Source organism: Ruditapes philippinarum, unplaced genomic scaffold (assembly GCF_026571515.1).
Source record: "Ruditapes philippinarum isolate M1 unplaced genomic scaffold, ASM2657151v2 ctg6552_1_1_1_1, whole genome shotgun sequence".
Classification (NCBI taxonomy): domain Eukaryota; kingdom Metazoa; phylum Mollusca; class Bivalvia; order Venerida; family Veneridae; genus Ruditapes; species Ruditapes philippinarum.
Genome location: NW_026861663.1, coordinates 25,898 through 45,837, shown reverse-complemented (window position 1 = coordinate 45,837; position 19,940 = coordinate 25,898). Strand labels below are relative to the sequence as shown.

Sequence of the window (19,940 nt, the reverse complement as noted above, 5' to 3'; positions counted from 1 at the left end):
TTTCACCTTTCTGACATTCTGAGACCCAAACAAATTCAGGGGCTTCTATGCTTTGATTTATTGCAGGAATGACAAGAAAAGGTAAATGTTTGGTTACCGGTTAGGGTAAGCGGGGCAGTGGATTACCTGGGCCTGAAATCAATCTAGACATCTATAGTTTTTTTAAAGATAATTTCTTATTAAAAATTCTATGCTTTCGTAGCAGTTGTATTTTATATTTGTTGTGAAGTTAAACTTTTCCGTGGACTCTGGAATTGCATAATATTTGCTCATATCAGTAATTGAACTTTCACTCTCAAATTTGTTAATACAACACACAAGCAAGCCAAAGCTCATATTTCTAAAATAGTATTTCTTTTTTACATTTGAATTTTAGTTACTTACCTAATTGACTTGACACGTACTGAATTTAAGAAAGGTGGCAACTATGTGCTTGAGTTATCCTCCCTGTATTATTGATTTATTATACAACTATACTCCCAGCAGAGCAATTCAAAATGTGTATTCTTACGTCTGTAAGATATGGTGGCTGATTTGGTACATAGCGACAACGCAACCTGTATCGTTATCACCTTTTCGTCTTGTCGCTAGCAACAACACGACAAAGCGCCAAACAGCGCGTTGTCGCGCTCTCGTCTTGTCGTCCTGTCTCTAGCGAAGCACCCAAAACGGCGCGTTGTCGTGCGGCGCGTTGTCGCGTTGTCGCCCTGTCGCTTGGCCTATAAGCCAATCCTTCGATTTGAACCGAGCGACAATGTGACATCGCGGCAACAACAATTTAGAACAGTTGAAATATACGGTGTCCTTCTTGGGACAGTTAAAGGACTGCTCATGACATGCACGATTTTTTCTAAAAGTTTTGTCCGCCTTTCTGTATTTTTATAGATAATATAGCAAGATTTTACATTCTCACAAGATACTTTTCGCGCCATTCAACATTGAATTTGTCTCATGCTTAATTTTAATCCTCGTGCGAATCGAAATATAAAAATCTTCGCGATGATTAAACTTAATTTTCGCATGTTTCATTCGAGAACTGCAACTTATTTACAGTACCAGTTACTATAGAGAAGTCTTCGAGAGAGAATGTCAAATCTTGCTTCTTATTTATTAAGAAGAGCCAGTGCGCTGCTTGATAGTAAAACAAAAGCCTTAATAATGTAGAATTTTCAATAAGGGCGATAGTTCTGTCAAAATTACTATTACAATAGCTCTCCCTATTTTTCGAATAGTTGAGCTAAAACAAGAGATTTAGTCAATCTTAACAGGCGATATTTTAACTGCCTCAAACAGGACACTATAGAAACCGATGGAAAGTAGTGCGAATGTCATGCGAAAATCCAGTTTATTGAGAAATTGGATGGCCATTTCCAGGAACAAAGTAACTGTTTATTTTAGCATTGACAAAACTAACAATTGTATGTTGGAGATGGTACAATTCTTAGTTTTTTGTATATCGTCTGACATTCTATAAAAACAACATTAACGTGACATTTACTGTACCCACCGCCCAACACACACAAAAAATCAACTGCAACGTGAAATAGGAAACTTACTAAATCTGGGGTCCAAAACGTAATCCATATAACATTGACGCGAAACAAGTTAGAGACGATTTCAATGTTGACTGACATAATCGATTTTAGTAAATTTGACATTCTGTTAATTGATGGCAACCATTTGTTTATTTACATTGTTTATCAGGAATGAAAGTAAATTATGTCCGATTGACTAAGTGCACGAAAGTTCCGTGCGAATACAATTTACCTACACCTTTCACTGCCTTATGCTTAAAGGCCAAGCAAATATTTTCTATAGTTTTATATTTTCAACGTGAACATACATAGATCTATTTAAATTTAACTGTGTTTATTAATTTATCGGTTCTTTAGAATTAAACGTCGTATAAGTCAGATACATTTACTCGTATTTTCTACATAATTGTCTTCTTATATCTGTAAGAAGACACTTTTGAAGGAAAACTCGTACTGTATCCATTACATATCTGTGTCGGCATGCTTGTATTTTTCCTTGTAGTTCCAGTTATTGATAGACTATTATAAAACTTATAGATAACTTTAAGCACAACAATGTAAGTTTCTTGCTCAAGGAAACATGGGATGGTCACTGGCGGGGTTCGAGCTCACGCCTCGACAAGCGATGCCAGAATTCAAAGTCCGACGTTTCAGTCTAGAAGTCGCGGGTTCGATTCCTTAATTACTCTTCCAATGTATTTACTAAAATTCTTTAGTTTAAACAATATTTTATTTATAAACATTTCATTTACATGATAATTGACAAATATTAAATTGCACGGATTGAGTAGGAAGCTTGAAAAGTTTTTTTAGAAACCCTCTCCGTAAGCACTATCTCAAAGAGTATGCATAAAATGGTAACAATTAAATATGCATATTTGTGTTAAATGTACATAACACTTTCACAATAAACTTGCTTCTTTACATGTACAAGAAAGTTAGCAATTTGCACTCTGGTTGTCTGGTTGTCCTAATCGAACTGATTTTAATAATAAAGTAAAGACTTAAATTCTTTCGAATATGACCGTGGTCCCATGTGTTTCCGCCGGACAGACAAAAGAACCAGGTTTGCTGCTAGAACTGAATAGTATTTATGCATTTTCCTCCGTTTTGTAAATAATAAAAATACATGTACAGGCCTCGCCCAGATGGGCAACAATAAAACAAACAAAATTATTCACCATTAGGTTAATCATCATGATGCGATGCAGGTTTAGCGCTAATGTATACGGTGCCACAATTTTAGGTGCGGACCCATGATACGGTACCAAAAACTCGGTCAGTTGTCACACTTTTATGACTTTTTTTAAGAAATTAAACAGCTTCAATTTGTGAGCAATATTTTGTGTATAAATACCTTTAATGCTTACAGTTATATCAAATAAATATTTTGATTGACAACATAATTTTCTCATTTTAAAAGTTTTCCAAAAGATCTTTTTCCCCAAGCCAGCTCTAGATAGCTGTTTTCATTAAAACAAAGAAATCGTAAAAACTAGGTGAAGACATATAAGCTTTAATGATTATAATATTCCATGGACACACTTTTATGAATACACTTTCAAAAGTGTGACTTTCAGGTCATTTTCCATCATGCATGTTGTGTTTAAGTGTTTGTTTTGTCTAAAATGATACGGTATTGAGCGCATGATGATAAATTATCGACGGTACGCGGAAAAATGATGCGTATACCCTTGACACAGTGAGCTTGGGTGATAATTTAATTTAGTACCATGAACCTAGACAGATTTTACCTCGGTTAACTCCCCTTTTCGCTCTTTAATTTCAAAATGGCGGACAGTCAAGTTTCGCTCTGAAATTTTGTACACTTTTTGTTATTTTTCACATTGATATTGCTTATTTGTAGATAACAATGCTACATTTCTAATAACAAATTATAACATAATATTTTGCAATTATGGATGTCGACGAAGATCACGTCCAAACGCTTTTAAGCATGGGGTTTCCTAGTGAACTTGATGTGCGGAAAGCATTGCGAGCTGCTAAAAACAGTCTCAATGACGCAGTGGCAATTTTAACGAATGATCACCCAACACAAAGTTTTGATACCTTAGATGATATTGAAATGAAAGATATAGCAAAGAGTTCGACAGTTCCTATATATGGTCCCAATTTACCACCTTCGTACGATGATGTCGAAACAGAGGTAAAACATGCTTAAACATTATTTTGTAGGCTTTGATTTGTTAAAACCATTAGCCAATAGGTAATGCTTAATGCAATTATATTAAAACAGTACCTACATTATTTTTTCCAGATGTCACAGTAGCATGGACACCAGTCCTCTGACCATAAAATTTTATAAAATATCATCTAGTGCCCTCAATCATTCTGTTGGAGCTCGCATTTTTGTGGTGTTTTTCACTGATGTTTATCATAATAGTTTGTAAATTGTATGACATCACTAGTGTAAAAGTAATTGATTGCTGTGTTAATTGATAATAGAATTAAGCTTAAAACTGTAATTAACAGGGAAGAAATTATGAAAGTTAGTAATAGAAACTAGTGTGGTCAGATCAGAGCTCAGCGATGGCCATTGATCATTGAAAACATTATTTGAAGAACACATATAAACACTAAAAACATTTTATGTCATTTATTATCCTTTCATCAGAAATTTTATGGCCTATTAAACTTCCTGCATGGTCACATGACCCTACTACAGCAGACAAAATGAGAGTAGAGCTGTAATTTTAGCAAATAAATTTTGGCTTCTAAACAGGCACAAGTATAGGCAAATTTAGGTTATAAAAAAAAGGTTGATAAAATTTTGTGTCTTTGTATTGGTTAAAATTATTACAAATATTCCAAAAAATTTTATCTAGTAAAACGTCCAAAATAGATGGCCTACAGTGCACCAAGCATTGGTTTAATGAAATCTTAACTACACTGAATGTCATGCTTGTTTTTTATGTCAGTTGGCTCTGTGAGTAATTTTCTCATTAATAAATTAAAGTTTCATTAAGTTCCATTTTGTAACATAATCAGAATGTCTGGAAATCTGTTTATAATATGGTGAGATAAAAACTAATTAAGATTGTCCAACTGGTACTCTTTTTATCAAACTTTGACATATAAAAAACTCTACAAACGTAAACACCTCTGCCTTTACGCATTCACTGCAGTATTTTCCAGTCTTTTGTGAATGGGTCTGGGGCCCTTTGAAGTACTGTATAAATGCCATAACTTGTGCATATAGTCCTATATTTAATAAGGTTAAATGTTTTGTCAGTAATTATAACTAACTTTAATGAACTAAAATTAAATGAAAGAGAAACTACAAAACTTGGTTGCATGAAGAGGAAAATTATACTTTCCAAAAAAAAAAAAAAGAATTTTAAACAGGAGTCAAAAGAAGCTCAAGTCTGATAGCAGAAACTAGAAGTTTTTCTCTTTGACTAGTAAAAATTCTCGAAATACTAGCGAAAAAATGCTTAGTTACTAGTGTGACCTGCTTGTACATTTCACTACTCATTTAATCAAGACCTATTTTGCATCATTAGAATATATTAATGTCTACTTTTGTGTAGATATTTTAAATGATATACCTTTTATTATTTATGTAGAAACAGCTTACAGAAGCAATGGATGACACAGGAGGAGCAGAAGGTGGACAAGAAGAAGCAAATCCATATGAGTTTCCAGTCACTAATTTGTATGAGCTGGAGGGTAGAGTTTTTGCCGAGCACTGGTCTATACCCTACAAAAAAGATGAATCTCTAGGAAAGTGTTTGGTTGCAGCTGCAAATTTAGCAGAAGCAGGTTTGTTGAAGTTACATGTATTATTCTGTTTTGTTAGTTTTGAGACTTTATTCATTTATGGATGGGTATTAACAATTGCCGACTTCAAATCATGTTCCTTTCACAGATTTATGGTCGCATCTAGTCATGATATTTAAATTTTTTATGATGGGAAGCTATCTGACTCACGACTACTCTGCAGCCCCCTACTTTAAATAATAATACACAAAGTGAAAAATAATGCTTGATTTATAGGAGAGGTGGTGTCAAAATTTATGGCAAAATCAGGAGACATTCCTCCTGCCTTGATTACATATTTTCATCCTCATGTTGGTTATTTTCCCTCTCCGTGATAACTAAAAGATTTTAGCTTGTTCACACTCTTTTACCCCTAATCAAATGGCACAGACCGCATTCCCCTATCAAATGGAAAAAAAATGGATATTTTGACTTGTAATTTAACAAAATGAAGACATACATTGTAAATGTAGTTCTGAAGTAAAACAACATTATAGTACGAGAATTATTATGACAGTACATTATACATTCAATTTGTATGTAGTAACTTCATCACATTTTCACATGCTTTAACCGTTTAGCGGCTAGAACTTGAATTTTAAATTTATGTGTACAATGTATTTACAACAGTAGGGAAGTAAAAAAAAATGGAACCACTTTAAACAGATGGATGCTTATTTTTCACATCATCTTTACAAACATTTATACTTAAAGCAGCACGCCTCCATATTCATGCTAATTTTCATAAAAATTTTGAAAATGTATAAATTTGAATGTGTAATATTGTAAAGTAACCAAAAAGAATCAAATTACACATTATCAATGGCACTTACAAACCAAGTAAATTACCAAAAAGTGGTCAAAATTTGCATAAATAGCCTTTACTACGTTAGTAACGTAGTAGAAATATAGTTGTAAATACTGAAAAATCAGTCATTAATCGCGCATAATATGTAAAATATTACTTGAATCTTGAAACTTTTTACCTTTTCTTACATCTTAGTATAGTTTTCTCAAGTTTGATTTTATTGAAATATTTTGACTCATCTGGAGGAATGTAGCTTTAAACTATAGATATGCTTAAAGAATCATATATTCAATATCATTTCATATTCCAGTAAGTTTTAACAGATATTCCAGTCATGTTTGCAGATAAATGGGATTTTGAGTGTGTGTGTGACGCTTATATAAAGTTTGTAGGCAGCAAAAATGTAAATAATGTGCCAATTATATTTTCATTTTTTTGCTTAAATTGCTAAAATCAAACTCAATGTTCTACATATATGTTCAAGCTTGCTGTCTCAATTTCCAGCATTTAGCTGACTTACAAATAGTTTACATTTATGACTACATATGTCTCATTACAGGGCTAATGGATAATGATGACAATTGTTCAAGATTTGTTAATAGAGTGATGACAGATTCCTTCCAAAAGGTATGTTGTTAATGTTATTATATAAAACCATCATGTTCTAGATTGTAGAATAAAACTTGATGCTTTTGTGAATTTCCAATTTTATTTCTGCCGTTTTTCCAATTCAATTTTCCCCCCATTTTTATCCCGACTTGTTAAGCAATTTCCTCTTCATTTAGGTCCTGCCACTGTTTAAAGAAATTAAAGTGAACAAAGCACTGTCTAAGAATTTAAAAACCTTAAACTTTTAAGTGATGCTATTCCTTACACCACCATGATTTTAAATGTGTGATAAGTTACTATATATTACACATGTATGTATTTATCTAAATTAAAATATATGCAAGGAAAACAACACATCACAACCAGTTTAAAGAATGAAAAACTATTTTCTCCTGCTTTTGGTTGTGCATTGAACCCTCATCAGGATATATTTATCTTTCTGAGATATCTGTTTATTAAATAAACTATAAAATGATTAGTTTGTGACAATGTCATTATTGGTAAAAAATAATGAATTTTATTTGTTGATATAGTTGATGAATTCGAATGCAGTCCATCGTTGGAACACAGAGATACAGGAAGGCATTAATAACATGTTACAGTTACTGATAGATCTTGTAGCAGCCAGACTTACTCATCAACCTGTACATTTGCATCTTATGGACATCCTTGGAATGGTAATATCCTAAACATTTACATATATATGGACCTTTTGTTCTTTTGTGTTTATGTCTTGAAATGTCTGTGAACTTGTTCAAATATTATTTTTGAAAGATCAAAAATGTTTTAATTATAAGTAACAATTAAGTTAATTCTTGACCTTTAGCATGGTAATTTTAAGTATGAATTGTCCTTAAAAAATCGTGAGAAATTTATTTTCATAGTTCTGAAAATGCTGAAATCATCTTGTAATCACTGATAAATTTTAGTAATGACACATAGACTCTAAGCTGGCCTGGTCATGCTAGGTAGTCATCTCTGCTAGCCTGAACATGCTAGACAGTAATGGATGGTCTGTTCAGGCCAGATAGTCATTTAGGCTAGCCTGAATTTGCTAGACAGACATTTTGAATTTCTTGGTGACTCAGATAGTCAACTTTGCTAGCCTAAACATCCTAGACAGGCATTTTGGTCTTTTCAGGCTAGATAGACAACTATGCTGGTCTGGACAGGTAAGTATAATGAATGTAGGCTGGCCTTATTAGACAAGGCACACATTTTGGTTGGCCATGTCAGGTAAAGCAGACATCCAGGCTGGCCTGACTATACTGGTAGTATAGACAAATCACAAATCATTATCATAGCTTGGTTTTAGGAAAAATAATGATGATAAAATTATAAATTGCTTTTATTATTTTATTAAGGCATTCAACCCAGAGACAGAATTTCATTACAAGAACAAGAGTCGAAGAGATCGTACAGCGTGGGAAGAAAAGTTTGAAGGGGGAGTACCATTTTCTAAAGTTGAAAATAGCAACTTCAAAGACCCCTATGGATGGCTTACATGTCTTATTAACAGGGTAAATAATGCTACAAAGCTATCAAGGGTTCAGTTTTACGATTTTATAATACAGTTAATCTTTTGAGAGAGAGAAAAAAGCAGGAGTATGATTTTGAACACTTTGTACTTTTATTATGTAGACATGAAAAAAGAAATTCACGTGTTTGTTTCTAAAATAATATAGCAGTCATTTTTTAAAGAAATTTGTTTACGGTTTAATACACATGATATTACTACAGACTATAACCTTTCGTTAAGCTAAAGAGACTTAGCAAACAGTTTATTTTAGCATTGATTGACCTATTCTTTAGCATAACATCAATAATCATAAAAGTGATACATTAATAAGGTTATGGAAACCAGAACTTGTTTTTGTTATGCCTATATTTAATACGCTTACCCATGTGAAAAGTGTTTTACACTGTGACATCATTATTTGAGAAAATAATATGCCAGTCAGGTCCAAAAAACCCTTCTTTGTAGAGGCCAAATATAGGCTGCTTCCCCAACCAAACTAGCCTCTTTTTTCCCCAGTTTGGCCCTCAAAATTCCCCAGTCTTTTGAAATTTCCCATAGAATTTAGAACAAAATTAATGCCTTATTAGTATTTCCCTGTGCTTTTTGTTTTCTATTTTGAAGAACTTGTTAAAAGTTTGTGTTAAATTTGAGACCCCTTTTCCCAAAGTATGCCAAAATTATGCACATTTTCCCCAAGAAAAAGGCTGAGGCCCCTTCCCCAAAAATGGGGGTTTTGGCCCTGCCAGTGATCATTGCATTAGTTGAACTGCATATATTATCATTATCATAATATTTGTATTTTTAGTTTGCCATGAAAGGAGGATTTGATCATATTAAAAAGATTTTAGAGTCAGAAGAATTGGACGCCCCAGTAAGGATATGTTTTATTTATTGCTTTAGTACAATGCCCTGTATAATAACAATGGTTTGATTGTAAGGTATAATTCTTTATAAGAAGATACTAGCCAAAATCTATGAATTCACTGCCTAGAAACACATTCACTTTCTGTGATAACAAAAAGTGATACAAGTTGAAGTTGAATTGCTTAAGATTGCAATAGATCATACAGTGATCATACGTACAGTATCACAATAACCCATTCACATTTAATTCACTTCATGTGATCACAAAAAAAAGAAAGATACTAGTTGAATTATATAAGCATGTAATACAGTGTGGCAATACCACGTGACATTGACGTCATTTTTGGCATCATTTCCAAGACAAATATTGCTCGATTCGGAAAAGAAAATAGCCGTAAATATTTTATTTCTGTATCAATATCTTTGGGATATGCACCAGTCTACGGGAAAAAATATAAGCTTTCCACAGAATATTGGATCTTCGTCAGTTTATAAGCCGTTTTATCAAACACTTTGCATAACCTTGGAAGTTGCTTGTATTAGAGCGGGCTTCGGTTGCAAGCTATTTCGTTTTCTGGCGTTATTTGGTCTACGCCTTGATAAATAGGTCAGGTTTACATCAACCGGGGGTACAGACAGCAAAAGCCTACCTTAATATGTTTATATGTTTATTATTTATGGCGTAAATCTTGCCATTTTCTTCAATTGTCAATTCTGGCACCAGTTCCAAGTCGAAAAAAAGGACTTCAGTTTAAAGCAGATTTATGAATCTGTTGCAAATGCGAAGCAATATGCCTACCGTTCTCTCTCTATAATTATGTTAAGCATAAAAACATTTGTTATTTACTGTACGATTTACATAAACACAAATGAATATTTAAATGATTTTTACTTGCTGCGCTATAAGTGATTTTAAAAGTCGTAAAATTGTTGTCTGTACATGTGTCTTTGTAAAGAAATTAATTTGCTCTTTAATCATTGTTCTTTCACGGTAATGATTATGAAAAATCTATATGTGTCATGTAGCAATACTAAACGTATTCAAAAAAAAGAGATAAAACAGAAACCCAAAACGGCAAAATCGACTTAGCTAGAATGTCCAATGAACGTGCACATTCAGGATCACTTCCATTTTTATGCTGTAAAGCGTTATGCCTCAACGCTGCAATTTCAAAGTCAAAGGGTATTCTTTTGTAAAGAGTTATTTATACGTATAACCATAATGTTATAAACCTGTAGCAATGTTTAAGTATAATAGATTCAGCTTTTTAATACAGTGGCCCTCGTTGATAAAAAATATTTTACATCCTGTTTTCATACCCGCGGTAACCGTTTTTCGTGAACTGGATTAACTTCGTTCACTTAAGAACACTAAACACTATTTATTTTATTATTGCATTTATTTCTGTTGATAAACTACATGTCTGACAAATTTAGTTAATTATATCAGTCAATCGAGCTTTATCAGAGAGCTCACCAATACACATTGTAAAGAGAGGAAGGGAACGGAATATTTATGGTTTGAAAACATTTAAATCGAGTAGAATGTTTTAACAATAATGTCTCTTCCAACTGAATAAAAACGATAGGGCTATTTGGGACTATTTCTTATCGATGTGGTCATTAGATGTAAATGTATGGATTATTGCACGCGGCATGACCTGCAGATGTCCTCAACAGGATTTTTGTAGCATTTTAAGATTTAAAGAAGGAACACATATTAAAATCTAAAACATGATAAACATAATGCATATGCCAAATAAATGAATTATCTGATATGTGAATAATTAAAGAAGTAAGTAATTTGACAGTTGAAGAATAAAATTTGAATATACTCTTCAAATGTAATCGTAATTTTACTTAGCTTATGTTAGCTATCAATAATTCAATGGACGCATCAGTGTCATATATGGACCCCAGTCGTGTTGCTATTACATATATGTCAATGTAAATATTTATATAATTATTGATAATCATTGTTATTTCCGACTTTTAGAATGTTTTGTTTCAAGAAATTTGACTGTGATCGATGGCTGTTGGTTTGTAAAATCATTTATCTGTTTACTATTTTCTACTTTGTTTACTCCACATGGCGTCCATTCTCGTTTTTATTAGCTCGACTTTTCTATGAAAAGGGGAGCTATCCTACTCGCCCCGGCGTCGGCGTCGGCGTTGGCGTCACACCTTGGTTAAGTTTTTCGTACCACCCCACTTTATTTCAGAAGTATTACAAGTATGGCTTTGAAACTTACCATACTTGTTCACCATCATAACCTCCATCTACAGACAAGAGTACATAACTCTGTCAAGGTTTTTGACAGAATTATGGCCCTTTTTTGACTTAGAAAGTGTATTGAGCTTGGTTAAGTTTTTTGTACCCCCTCACTTTATTTCAAAACCATTGGAGGTATTGCTTTGAAACTGACCATACTTGTTTACCATCACGACCTTCATCAACAGACAAGAGGACATAACTCTGTCAAGGTTTTTGACAGAATTATGCCCCTTTTTGACTTAGAAAATACATTGAATATGGGTAAAATCCACTTATTGCCTTAACCCTTTGAGATATTGCTTTGAAACTTTTAATGCTATTTCACATCATTACCCCCATCTGTACGCAAGAGAGAAGGTAACTCTGTCAAGGATTTGTTTTAAAAATTAAGGCCTTTTATCGACTTAGAATCTTGGTTAAGTTTTTAGTACCAGTCCACTTTTTGACTGAACTGTTTGAGATATTAATTTGAAAGTTGGAATACTTGTTTACAATCATGATTCCCAAACATGTCCAGGAGAAGGTAATTCTGTCAAAGATTTTATTTGAATTATGGCCCTTAACTGTCAATGTTTTGTATTATAGGATTCTTGTATTGCCTTTTACTGCAAAAACTTTTTTTATTGGCAAGCAATAAAAAAGTCGAGCGCGCTGTCTTACGGACAGCTCTTGTTTTATTGGCGACTCATGGCTATTTTGGGCCTTTTTGATAAATAGAGAATCATAAGTAACGCAACTAAGTAACAATACTATCAGGTTTACACGCAAAGTTCCAAGTTATATGTAATGCTATTTAAAATTGTTCTACACAAAGAACAAAATCTGACTGAATCAATGATGAATATGCTTATAGTTAAATAAGCATAAAATGTAAACGTCATATTAATGCGCGTGACAATTAGATTCATGATTTTAATTTTAAATTGTGATTTTGTTTATCAAACTTTATAGAAATTTATTATACGGCAATTCCAGAAAAATATATACCTTTTCAAAGTCTCTCTTTTGAGGACAGAATAACCTATTCGTCACCTTCACGAGTGTCAGTGTTTATCAGTTACTCTTTACAAAAAATAGACTGAAAAAATTACCTTAAGCCTTTTTACAACACTCGCGTTATAGTGTAACCCTTTCCGTATCATTGTTTTATTTTAACCCTTTCTCTCACTGAGAGCACATTTATTTCTTATCAATTTCGCTATTGTGAAATAGAATAAATCACATTTTACTACATAGGATAAGATGAGCAATACTTTAAACATCTTCAAAACGAAACCAAAATATTATTTTTTCGGAATGCACTATTGCGATACAAGTAAGTGTTATTGCTTTAAGAACAATCAGTTTTTTCACAATCTCTTTGTGAAAAAATCAACAATGAAACAGGAAATTGGTTAGAAAGAGAACGGTAGGCATGTTGCTTTGCATTTGCAACAGATTTTAAAATCTGCTTTAAACTGTAGTCCCTTTTTTCCGACTTGGAACTGGTGCCAGAATTGAACAATGAAGAAAAATGGCAAGATTTACGCCATAAAAAATAAAGCATATAACATATTAAATAGGATTTTGCTGTATGTACCCCCGGTGATGTAAACCTGACCTATTAATCATGGGCGTAGACCAAAAAACGCCAGAAAACGAATAGTTCAACCGAAGCCCCTTAATACAAAGCAACTTCCAAGGTTATGCAAAAGTTGGTTTTTGAAAACGGCTTTTCTTTAAAAACTGACGAAGATTAATATTCTGTGGAAAGCTTATATTTTTTCCCCGTGACTGGTGCATATCCCAACAGATATTGTAAGAAATAAATTTTACGGGCTATTTTCTTTTCCGTTTATCAAGAAAATTTGTCTTGGAAAGATGCCAAAAATGAACGTAAATGTACGTGGGTATTGCCCACACTGCTAATACATGGTATGTGGAACAGAAGCTTGTAACTACCATACACATTATATATAAACATGTGGGTAAATGATAAGTGACAATGAATTATGTAGTATGAAATTCATAGATTATAAATCCGGGGTATTGGTTGATTCGTTAAGCATCCAATTTGGAGTTTTCTAATTTTCAATCTTAGGCATTCACCTACGAGTGTTCCATTGACTTGCAACAATCTTGGTTTTTTCTTCAAATAACACTACATATAATTTCCCTGTTTAGGTTCTCTACATATAGTGACATAGGATATATGGCTGTTGCAAATTACCAATACAACAAAGTTGTCAGTCAATTTAGTAATGTTTGATATGCCTATACCTAAAATTTGAACAGTCAATTTTGTGCAGATCAGTTGACACTTTTAAAAAATGTTTTATATTGTTGATTTGACTGCTTAAATAATATTTTTTTTCAAAAAAATAGAGTATATCACAGCTTCTTCTTAATAAAATGACATAACTACTTGAAATTTTATTTTAACACATTCAAGCATTATTATTGAAAATCACATTAAAATTTTCTTTCATTGATGCAAATGTTTTTTTGGGACATATGATAAAAAATTGTGGTTGGTTTCTTTCTTTAATTATAGGTTTTAAGGGGACTTGAACTCATTTGGAGAATTTTAATGTCGTAAATTTCTTGGTTTTTCAGTTTTTGCAATGGCAACATCAGTCTTTAAAACAACACAGGATATTTTAAACTTAAAACTCAATGGCATTTCTTCATGATCATTAATACGAGGTAAAACTGTTGGGTAGCCTCATTAGGCCCTGTAACTCATGGACATGAATGAAATATGACCCTTTGTGAACACAGAAAATTCTTTGACTCATAACTATGTCTTGTATTTATTTGAATCAAATCTTAATTTTAATTTGAGAAATTTGTTTGAATTATGACTATGTCATGTATTTATTTGATTTGAATCATATCTTATTCTTAGTTACCTCCTACAATATCCAAGGCTCTTTGTTTTACAGTCAAATACTGAGAAAAGTTGAATGCCCTGTCCTACTGACAGCACATGTATGATAATAAGAAAGAATATTTATAAGCATTTGATGAATAATTGTATATATTTATAGGCAATTGCAGCATTGTTGAAGCCTTTGGGAGTTTGTGCAGAGTTTCTTGATAAGGAAATAATGAAGTCTTTACTTACAAACGGAATGGAGTTGTCAATCAAATATGTTCAAAATCTTGCCGAAAAAGACTTCAAGGAAAAGGTAGAAACTTGTGTTTTCAAAATTTATCGTTTATTTTTTATTACATGTATGTTTTTGGTCTGTAATGTATATTTTTTGTGTTTCTATAGCAATTCACAGCAATTTAGAAGAACATTTAGATTTCCCTTAGTGAGAAAGTCTTGTGTATTTCAACATGTGGAATAAATTCTACCTTTGGCCATGAACTTCACTATGAATTAACATGGCCAGTATTTTCAAGTGTTGAATGTTAGGGAGTGAATATGTATGTTGAAAATTGAATGGTTTTTTAACCATCCTTTTAACTCCAACTTATCAACAGGAAAATGGAAAGTAAAATTTTTCCTTTAACATGTTAAGTTTATATATATTTTTATGCCCCCGCCATGTAATGGCCGGGGCATATAGTGTTACCCTGTTCCGTCATTCTGTCATTCCGTCATCATCAGTTTCCGTTCATTATCTTAGTAACGGTTGCACACATTCAACTCAAATTTGACATATGGATATGTCATGAGAAAATACAGGTCAAGTTCGAATTTGGTCATGGTTCGATGATTTTTAGCAGAGTTATGCCCCTTTTACTTTGAAAATAATATGAAATTTTCAGTTTCCATTCATTATCTCCCCAACGGTACAACACATTCAACTCAAATTTGACATATGGATATGTCATGAGAAAATACAGGTCAAGTTTGAATTTGGTCATGGTTCGATGATTTTTGGTAGAGTTATGCCCCTTTTACTTTGAAAATAATATGAAATTTTCAGTTTCCGTTCATTATCTCCCCAACGGTACAACTCATTCAACTCAAATTTTACATATGGATATGTCATGAGAAAATACAGGTCAAGTTCGAATTTGGTCATGGTTCGATGATTTTTGGCAGAGTTATGCCCCTTTTACTTAGAAAATAAAATGAAATTTTGAGTTTCCGTTCATTATCTCCACAACGGTACAACACATTCAACTCAAATTTGACATATGGATATGTCATTAGAAAATACAGGTCAAGTTCGAATTTTGTCATGGTTTGATGATTTTTGGCAGAGTTATGCCCCTTTTACTTTGAAAATAATATGAAATTTTCAGTTTCCGTTCATTATCTCCCCAACGGTACAACATTTTCAACTCAAATTTGACATATGGATATGTCATGAGAAAATACAGGTCAAGTTCGAATTTGGTCATGGTTCGATGATTTTTGGCAGAGTTATGCTCCTTTTACTTTGAAAATAATATGAAATTTTCAGTTTCTGTTTATTATCTCCCCAACAGTACAACACATTCAACTCAAATTTGACATATGGATATGTTTTTGGAATGCCCAGGCCCAGTTCGAATTTGTTCATTGTTCAATGATTTTTGGCAGAGTAATGCCCCTTTCACTTTGAAATTAATATGAAATTTACAGTTTCTTTTCATTGTCTACCCAGCAGTGTTACATATTCAACTCAAATTTGACATATGGATATGTCAAAGGAATGGGCAGGTCAAGTTGGAATTTGGTCATGGTTCGATGATTTTTTTGGCAGAGTTATGTCCCTTTCACTTTGAAAATAATATAGATACATCTTAGGAATAAGCAGTTTAAGTTTGAATTTGGTCGTGGTTCAATGATTTTGGACAAACTTATCTTTCTTGAATATTGGAAAAATTTTGAACTTTCAGTTTCAGCACTCATACTTTTGTGGAAATGTATGTAGCCATTATTTTGGCTACAAATATGAAATATGCTATTTTCAAAAGGTTAAGACTGAATAATTTCAGTGCCTTGAACATTGTATGGAAATGGTTTGTGTTAACATTGAAAAGTTTTAAGGGCTTTGAACTTTAAATGAAAACAATAATTTGTGCAAACAAATTTGGAACTAAATATTATAACATCTGAAATTTTGGCTGCATGCGGGGGCATCCGTGGCATGATGACACATTTCTAGTATTCAAAATCATTGAACGACTTTGGTACAGTTTATAACATGTAAGAGGCTATAAAAGATTTGGAATTTGTTGAATACCTGGGGTGCGTTTCACTAACTTACTTACGTTATGTTATGGTAACTCAAGTTTGAACGTAACTTTTTGCGTATGCAGAACTTGCGTATTTATTTGCAATTCGCTAAACTTTCTTTGCTACACATTTGTGTAAGTTTAAACGTAAAGTTACGCTCACTAATTACCTGCGTAAATTGCACGTTCTGTTTAGTGAAACACAACTTACTTAAATCTACATTTTGCATAAACCCATATTTACGTAAAAAGATACGCAAAATTTACAAAATGAACCGGTGATATTCTTTATAAGAGTTTAGCAATAAGCTTACAGTGAAGTAAACCTTTTAACATTTTTAAAATGTTTCAAAATATTAATAACTGGAATTTAAAAATTTTGTTTCCATGTTTTTCTGAATGCATTTTATTTTTACAGAAAGTTGGCAGCGTCTCAGACCTCCTTGCATCAATGAAGTTATTATGTATGAATATTTGGCCAAATGATGTTGAGGCTTTAGACGATCTGAGACTGGATATTGCACTACGAATGTTGAAGTCCCCACACTTCAACGCTAAAATGAATTCTTTGAAGGAGGTTTGCTTTGATGATTTGTTTATATTTTGATTTGTTTATATTTTGATTATTGTAACATTTTGAAACTGTTTTAACTCATACATAATAATAGAGGAGATAAAACTATTTGCCACCCAGGGTTGTTGGGTTTTTTTGGGTCCTCTTTGAAGTTACTTCAAGTGAAAGAAGGTTTCATCAAGCCAAAATATATATAAAAAAAAAAGTTCAAAAGTTCTTTTTTCATTCACACAAGCAGGTTTTGTTATTGTAAAATTCTCAATAAAGACAATAGGTTACTGCAACTCAGCTTTCCCAACTCCACAGGAGGTGCATTCAGACCCGAATTAATTGGGTAGGGGGAATACAATGTTTAAGTACTAAAAATGTTGAATAAACACATTTAGCAGGTTCTATGTATGTTGAATTATTGTTTGGCAACAACAGTATTGAAATGCTTGTATGACAGTGGAACACAGTTAAGCTATACTTGATTATATGTTTCATGAGTGGTAAGATAAAATACTTTTTGATGTAAAGGTAACAAAGTTGATTGAAGATTCTACGAGTGCGAAGAATCCACGTCAAAAGACTGCAATCCCAGCCAACAAAATTCAAGAATGGTTAGTGGAGAATAAAGTGCTCTCTATAGCTCTAGAAGGTAACAATTCTATATATGTATTTTTATTGGGCCCACTTTTCGAAGAAAATAAGGGAAGCTATTATCATTGCCCTCCCATTTTCTCAGAAACTATAAACGTATTTGCTTACGATTTTGTATACATAATAATAATCCTAATTATCCAGCAATGAGAAAAGTGGAGCAAGCTGTTGGCAGACAGGTCTTGTTGAACTTTTCAGAGGACTTTCCTGGTCTTGTGTGTCTTAATGGGTCTGTGCTATATGGTGACTACGGCTTTAAAACTTTAGTAACAATATAACAATATAAGTTATCACAAGAAATAGTTTGTAGGATGATTGCCATGTTAGTAGAATTCAGTGAAAATGATACAGAAACTTTACCATTGTCATTAAGGTGACAACGGAGTCAATTATCACTGAAAATACCTAAAATGAGATTTTTTGCTAAGTAGATTTATCAACCTTTTCTGAACACATTCGTGATTTAATTTTGGAAGCAGTTAGTCAAAAAATGTGTTTTTAAACGTTTTAAAACGGTACCTATACTATTTGTATCTGCTATTCGCGTAACCTGTCGATTATTGATAACGCTCCGCCCCCTGTTGAGGCATCAATGAGGGAAACCGGTAGTTCCATATATCCGTGAATTACAGGTCCATACTTCTCGTAATACATGTATCGTACAACTACCGTACATCTTTTATGAATATCTCAACATTTAGCCTTTTTTATAAATTAAGAAATTGTCGGCAAATGTACGTAACATAATGTATGAAACATAAATAATTAAGCATAGCGGCAAATCGCACGACCACAGGGTTGATTAAAAATGTAGTTGCTAAAATATCCACAATGTGTGAAAATAATTTGTCTGTCCCGTTAATCTGATAGATATTACATTGAGTTGATAGACTTTTGTACGGATTCAAGGGTTTACTTTACATTCAACCTCGTTTTCTAACAATGTCAAGTAAAACAACAACAAAAACAGACATCATTTTTTATGTGAACGCCTTTATGACTTGTGGTAAGGTGTCCGTGACAAATTTCTAAACCATTTTAGATTGTCTAAGGATGATTATTTCTCTTTGAATAAAAAAAAGATATTAAAATATATTCTCAGTGAAAATAAATTGTTCGCCAGTAAATCAGACACAGTACAGTAAACTCCGCTTATAACGAACTCATTGGGACGTTCAAAATCTGTTCCTTATATCCGGAGTTCCTTGTAAGCATATAGCGAATTAGTTCCTTGTATCAGGAGTTTTTATAGCGAACAGATTTACATATAACGAACTATTAAACATTGTCCGCCATTTTTAAGAGCATTTGATTAAGAATAATTAATCATTTATTTCTTTTTTAGACACTATACCCGAGAGCGTACATTTTGGAATTTGAAAATCCTTTGCTATTTCAGTTTTAGTTTTACTCCCTTTCTCAATTTTTTATAAAACATCATATTTCGTTTCTTAACTCACTGCACTGTGCTTTTCGTTTTCTTTCAATGAATAATAATAAACAAGATTTTCCATTTTTCTTCCTTTTATATTGAATATCTTCTATTATGGTTTAAGGGTGACTTTAACTAATAACATATATATTTCTTTTCATTTCAATCAAGCATACTTTGTAGTTTTCTATGGAGTATGTTTGCAAGCATGTGTGATTATGTTGAAAACCGATAATTATTTTACTCGAGCAAACTATTAAAGAAAAGAAATTATAGAATAAAGGGAATTACCGTTTTATCTTTGTGACAAGAACACAAGCTAAAAATATCCTAAATAGAAAACTATTACATACTTCTATACAAATTCATTTTTATATATTGAATTACATACAACAATAAACGGTACATTCCGCGAGTTTTATTCCTTGCCAATGAAAACGAAAGTTGAAAATGCGGGATATATTTACGAATAGACGATATTTGGAGTTCGTTATAAAAGTGTAATTTTATGCACTTTTAACTAAATTGGAACTAAAAATGAGTTCATTATAAGCGATAATTTCTTATAACCGTGTTCGCTATAACCGTATAGTTTTACATTAAATAAAGAAGGGCAAAATTCGGGCCAAAATAAATTGTTCCTTATAACCGGAAGTTCGCTATAACCGTGTTCGCTATAAGTGAAGTTTACTGTACTAATAAATCTGGGGCAAAGTATGAAATTTATTGTCTATCAAGGTAA

At 32.6% G+C, this 19,940-nt stretch overlaps 1 protein-coding gene across 2 annotated transcripts in view; it reads left to right on the top strand.

Moving 5' to 3' along the window:
- Window positions 1-3,287: 3,287 nt before the first annotated feature.
- The window catches only part of LOC132716439 (ubiquitin carboxyl-terminal hydrolase 24-like), a gene marked incomplete at its 3' end in the record, with an annotated part of 42,345 nt that continues 25,692 nt past the window's right edge, over window positions 3,288-19,940 (top strand). For both annotated transcript variants that reach the window (XM_060699711.1, XM_060699709.1), the window contains 9 exon segments: window positions 3,288-3,702; window positions 5,123-5,318; window positions 6,683-6,750; window positions 7,266-7,409; window positions 8,097-8,252; window positions 9,057-9,122; window positions 14,420-14,560; window positions 16,969-17,127; window positions 17,644-17,764. In XM_060699711.1, coding sequence (XP_060555694.1) covers window positions 3,454-3,702; window positions 5,123-5,318; window positions 6,683-6,750; window positions 7,266-7,409; window positions 8,097-8,252; window positions 9,057-9,122; window positions 14,420-14,560; window positions 16,969-17,127; window positions 17,644-17,764 — 1,300 coding nt within the window.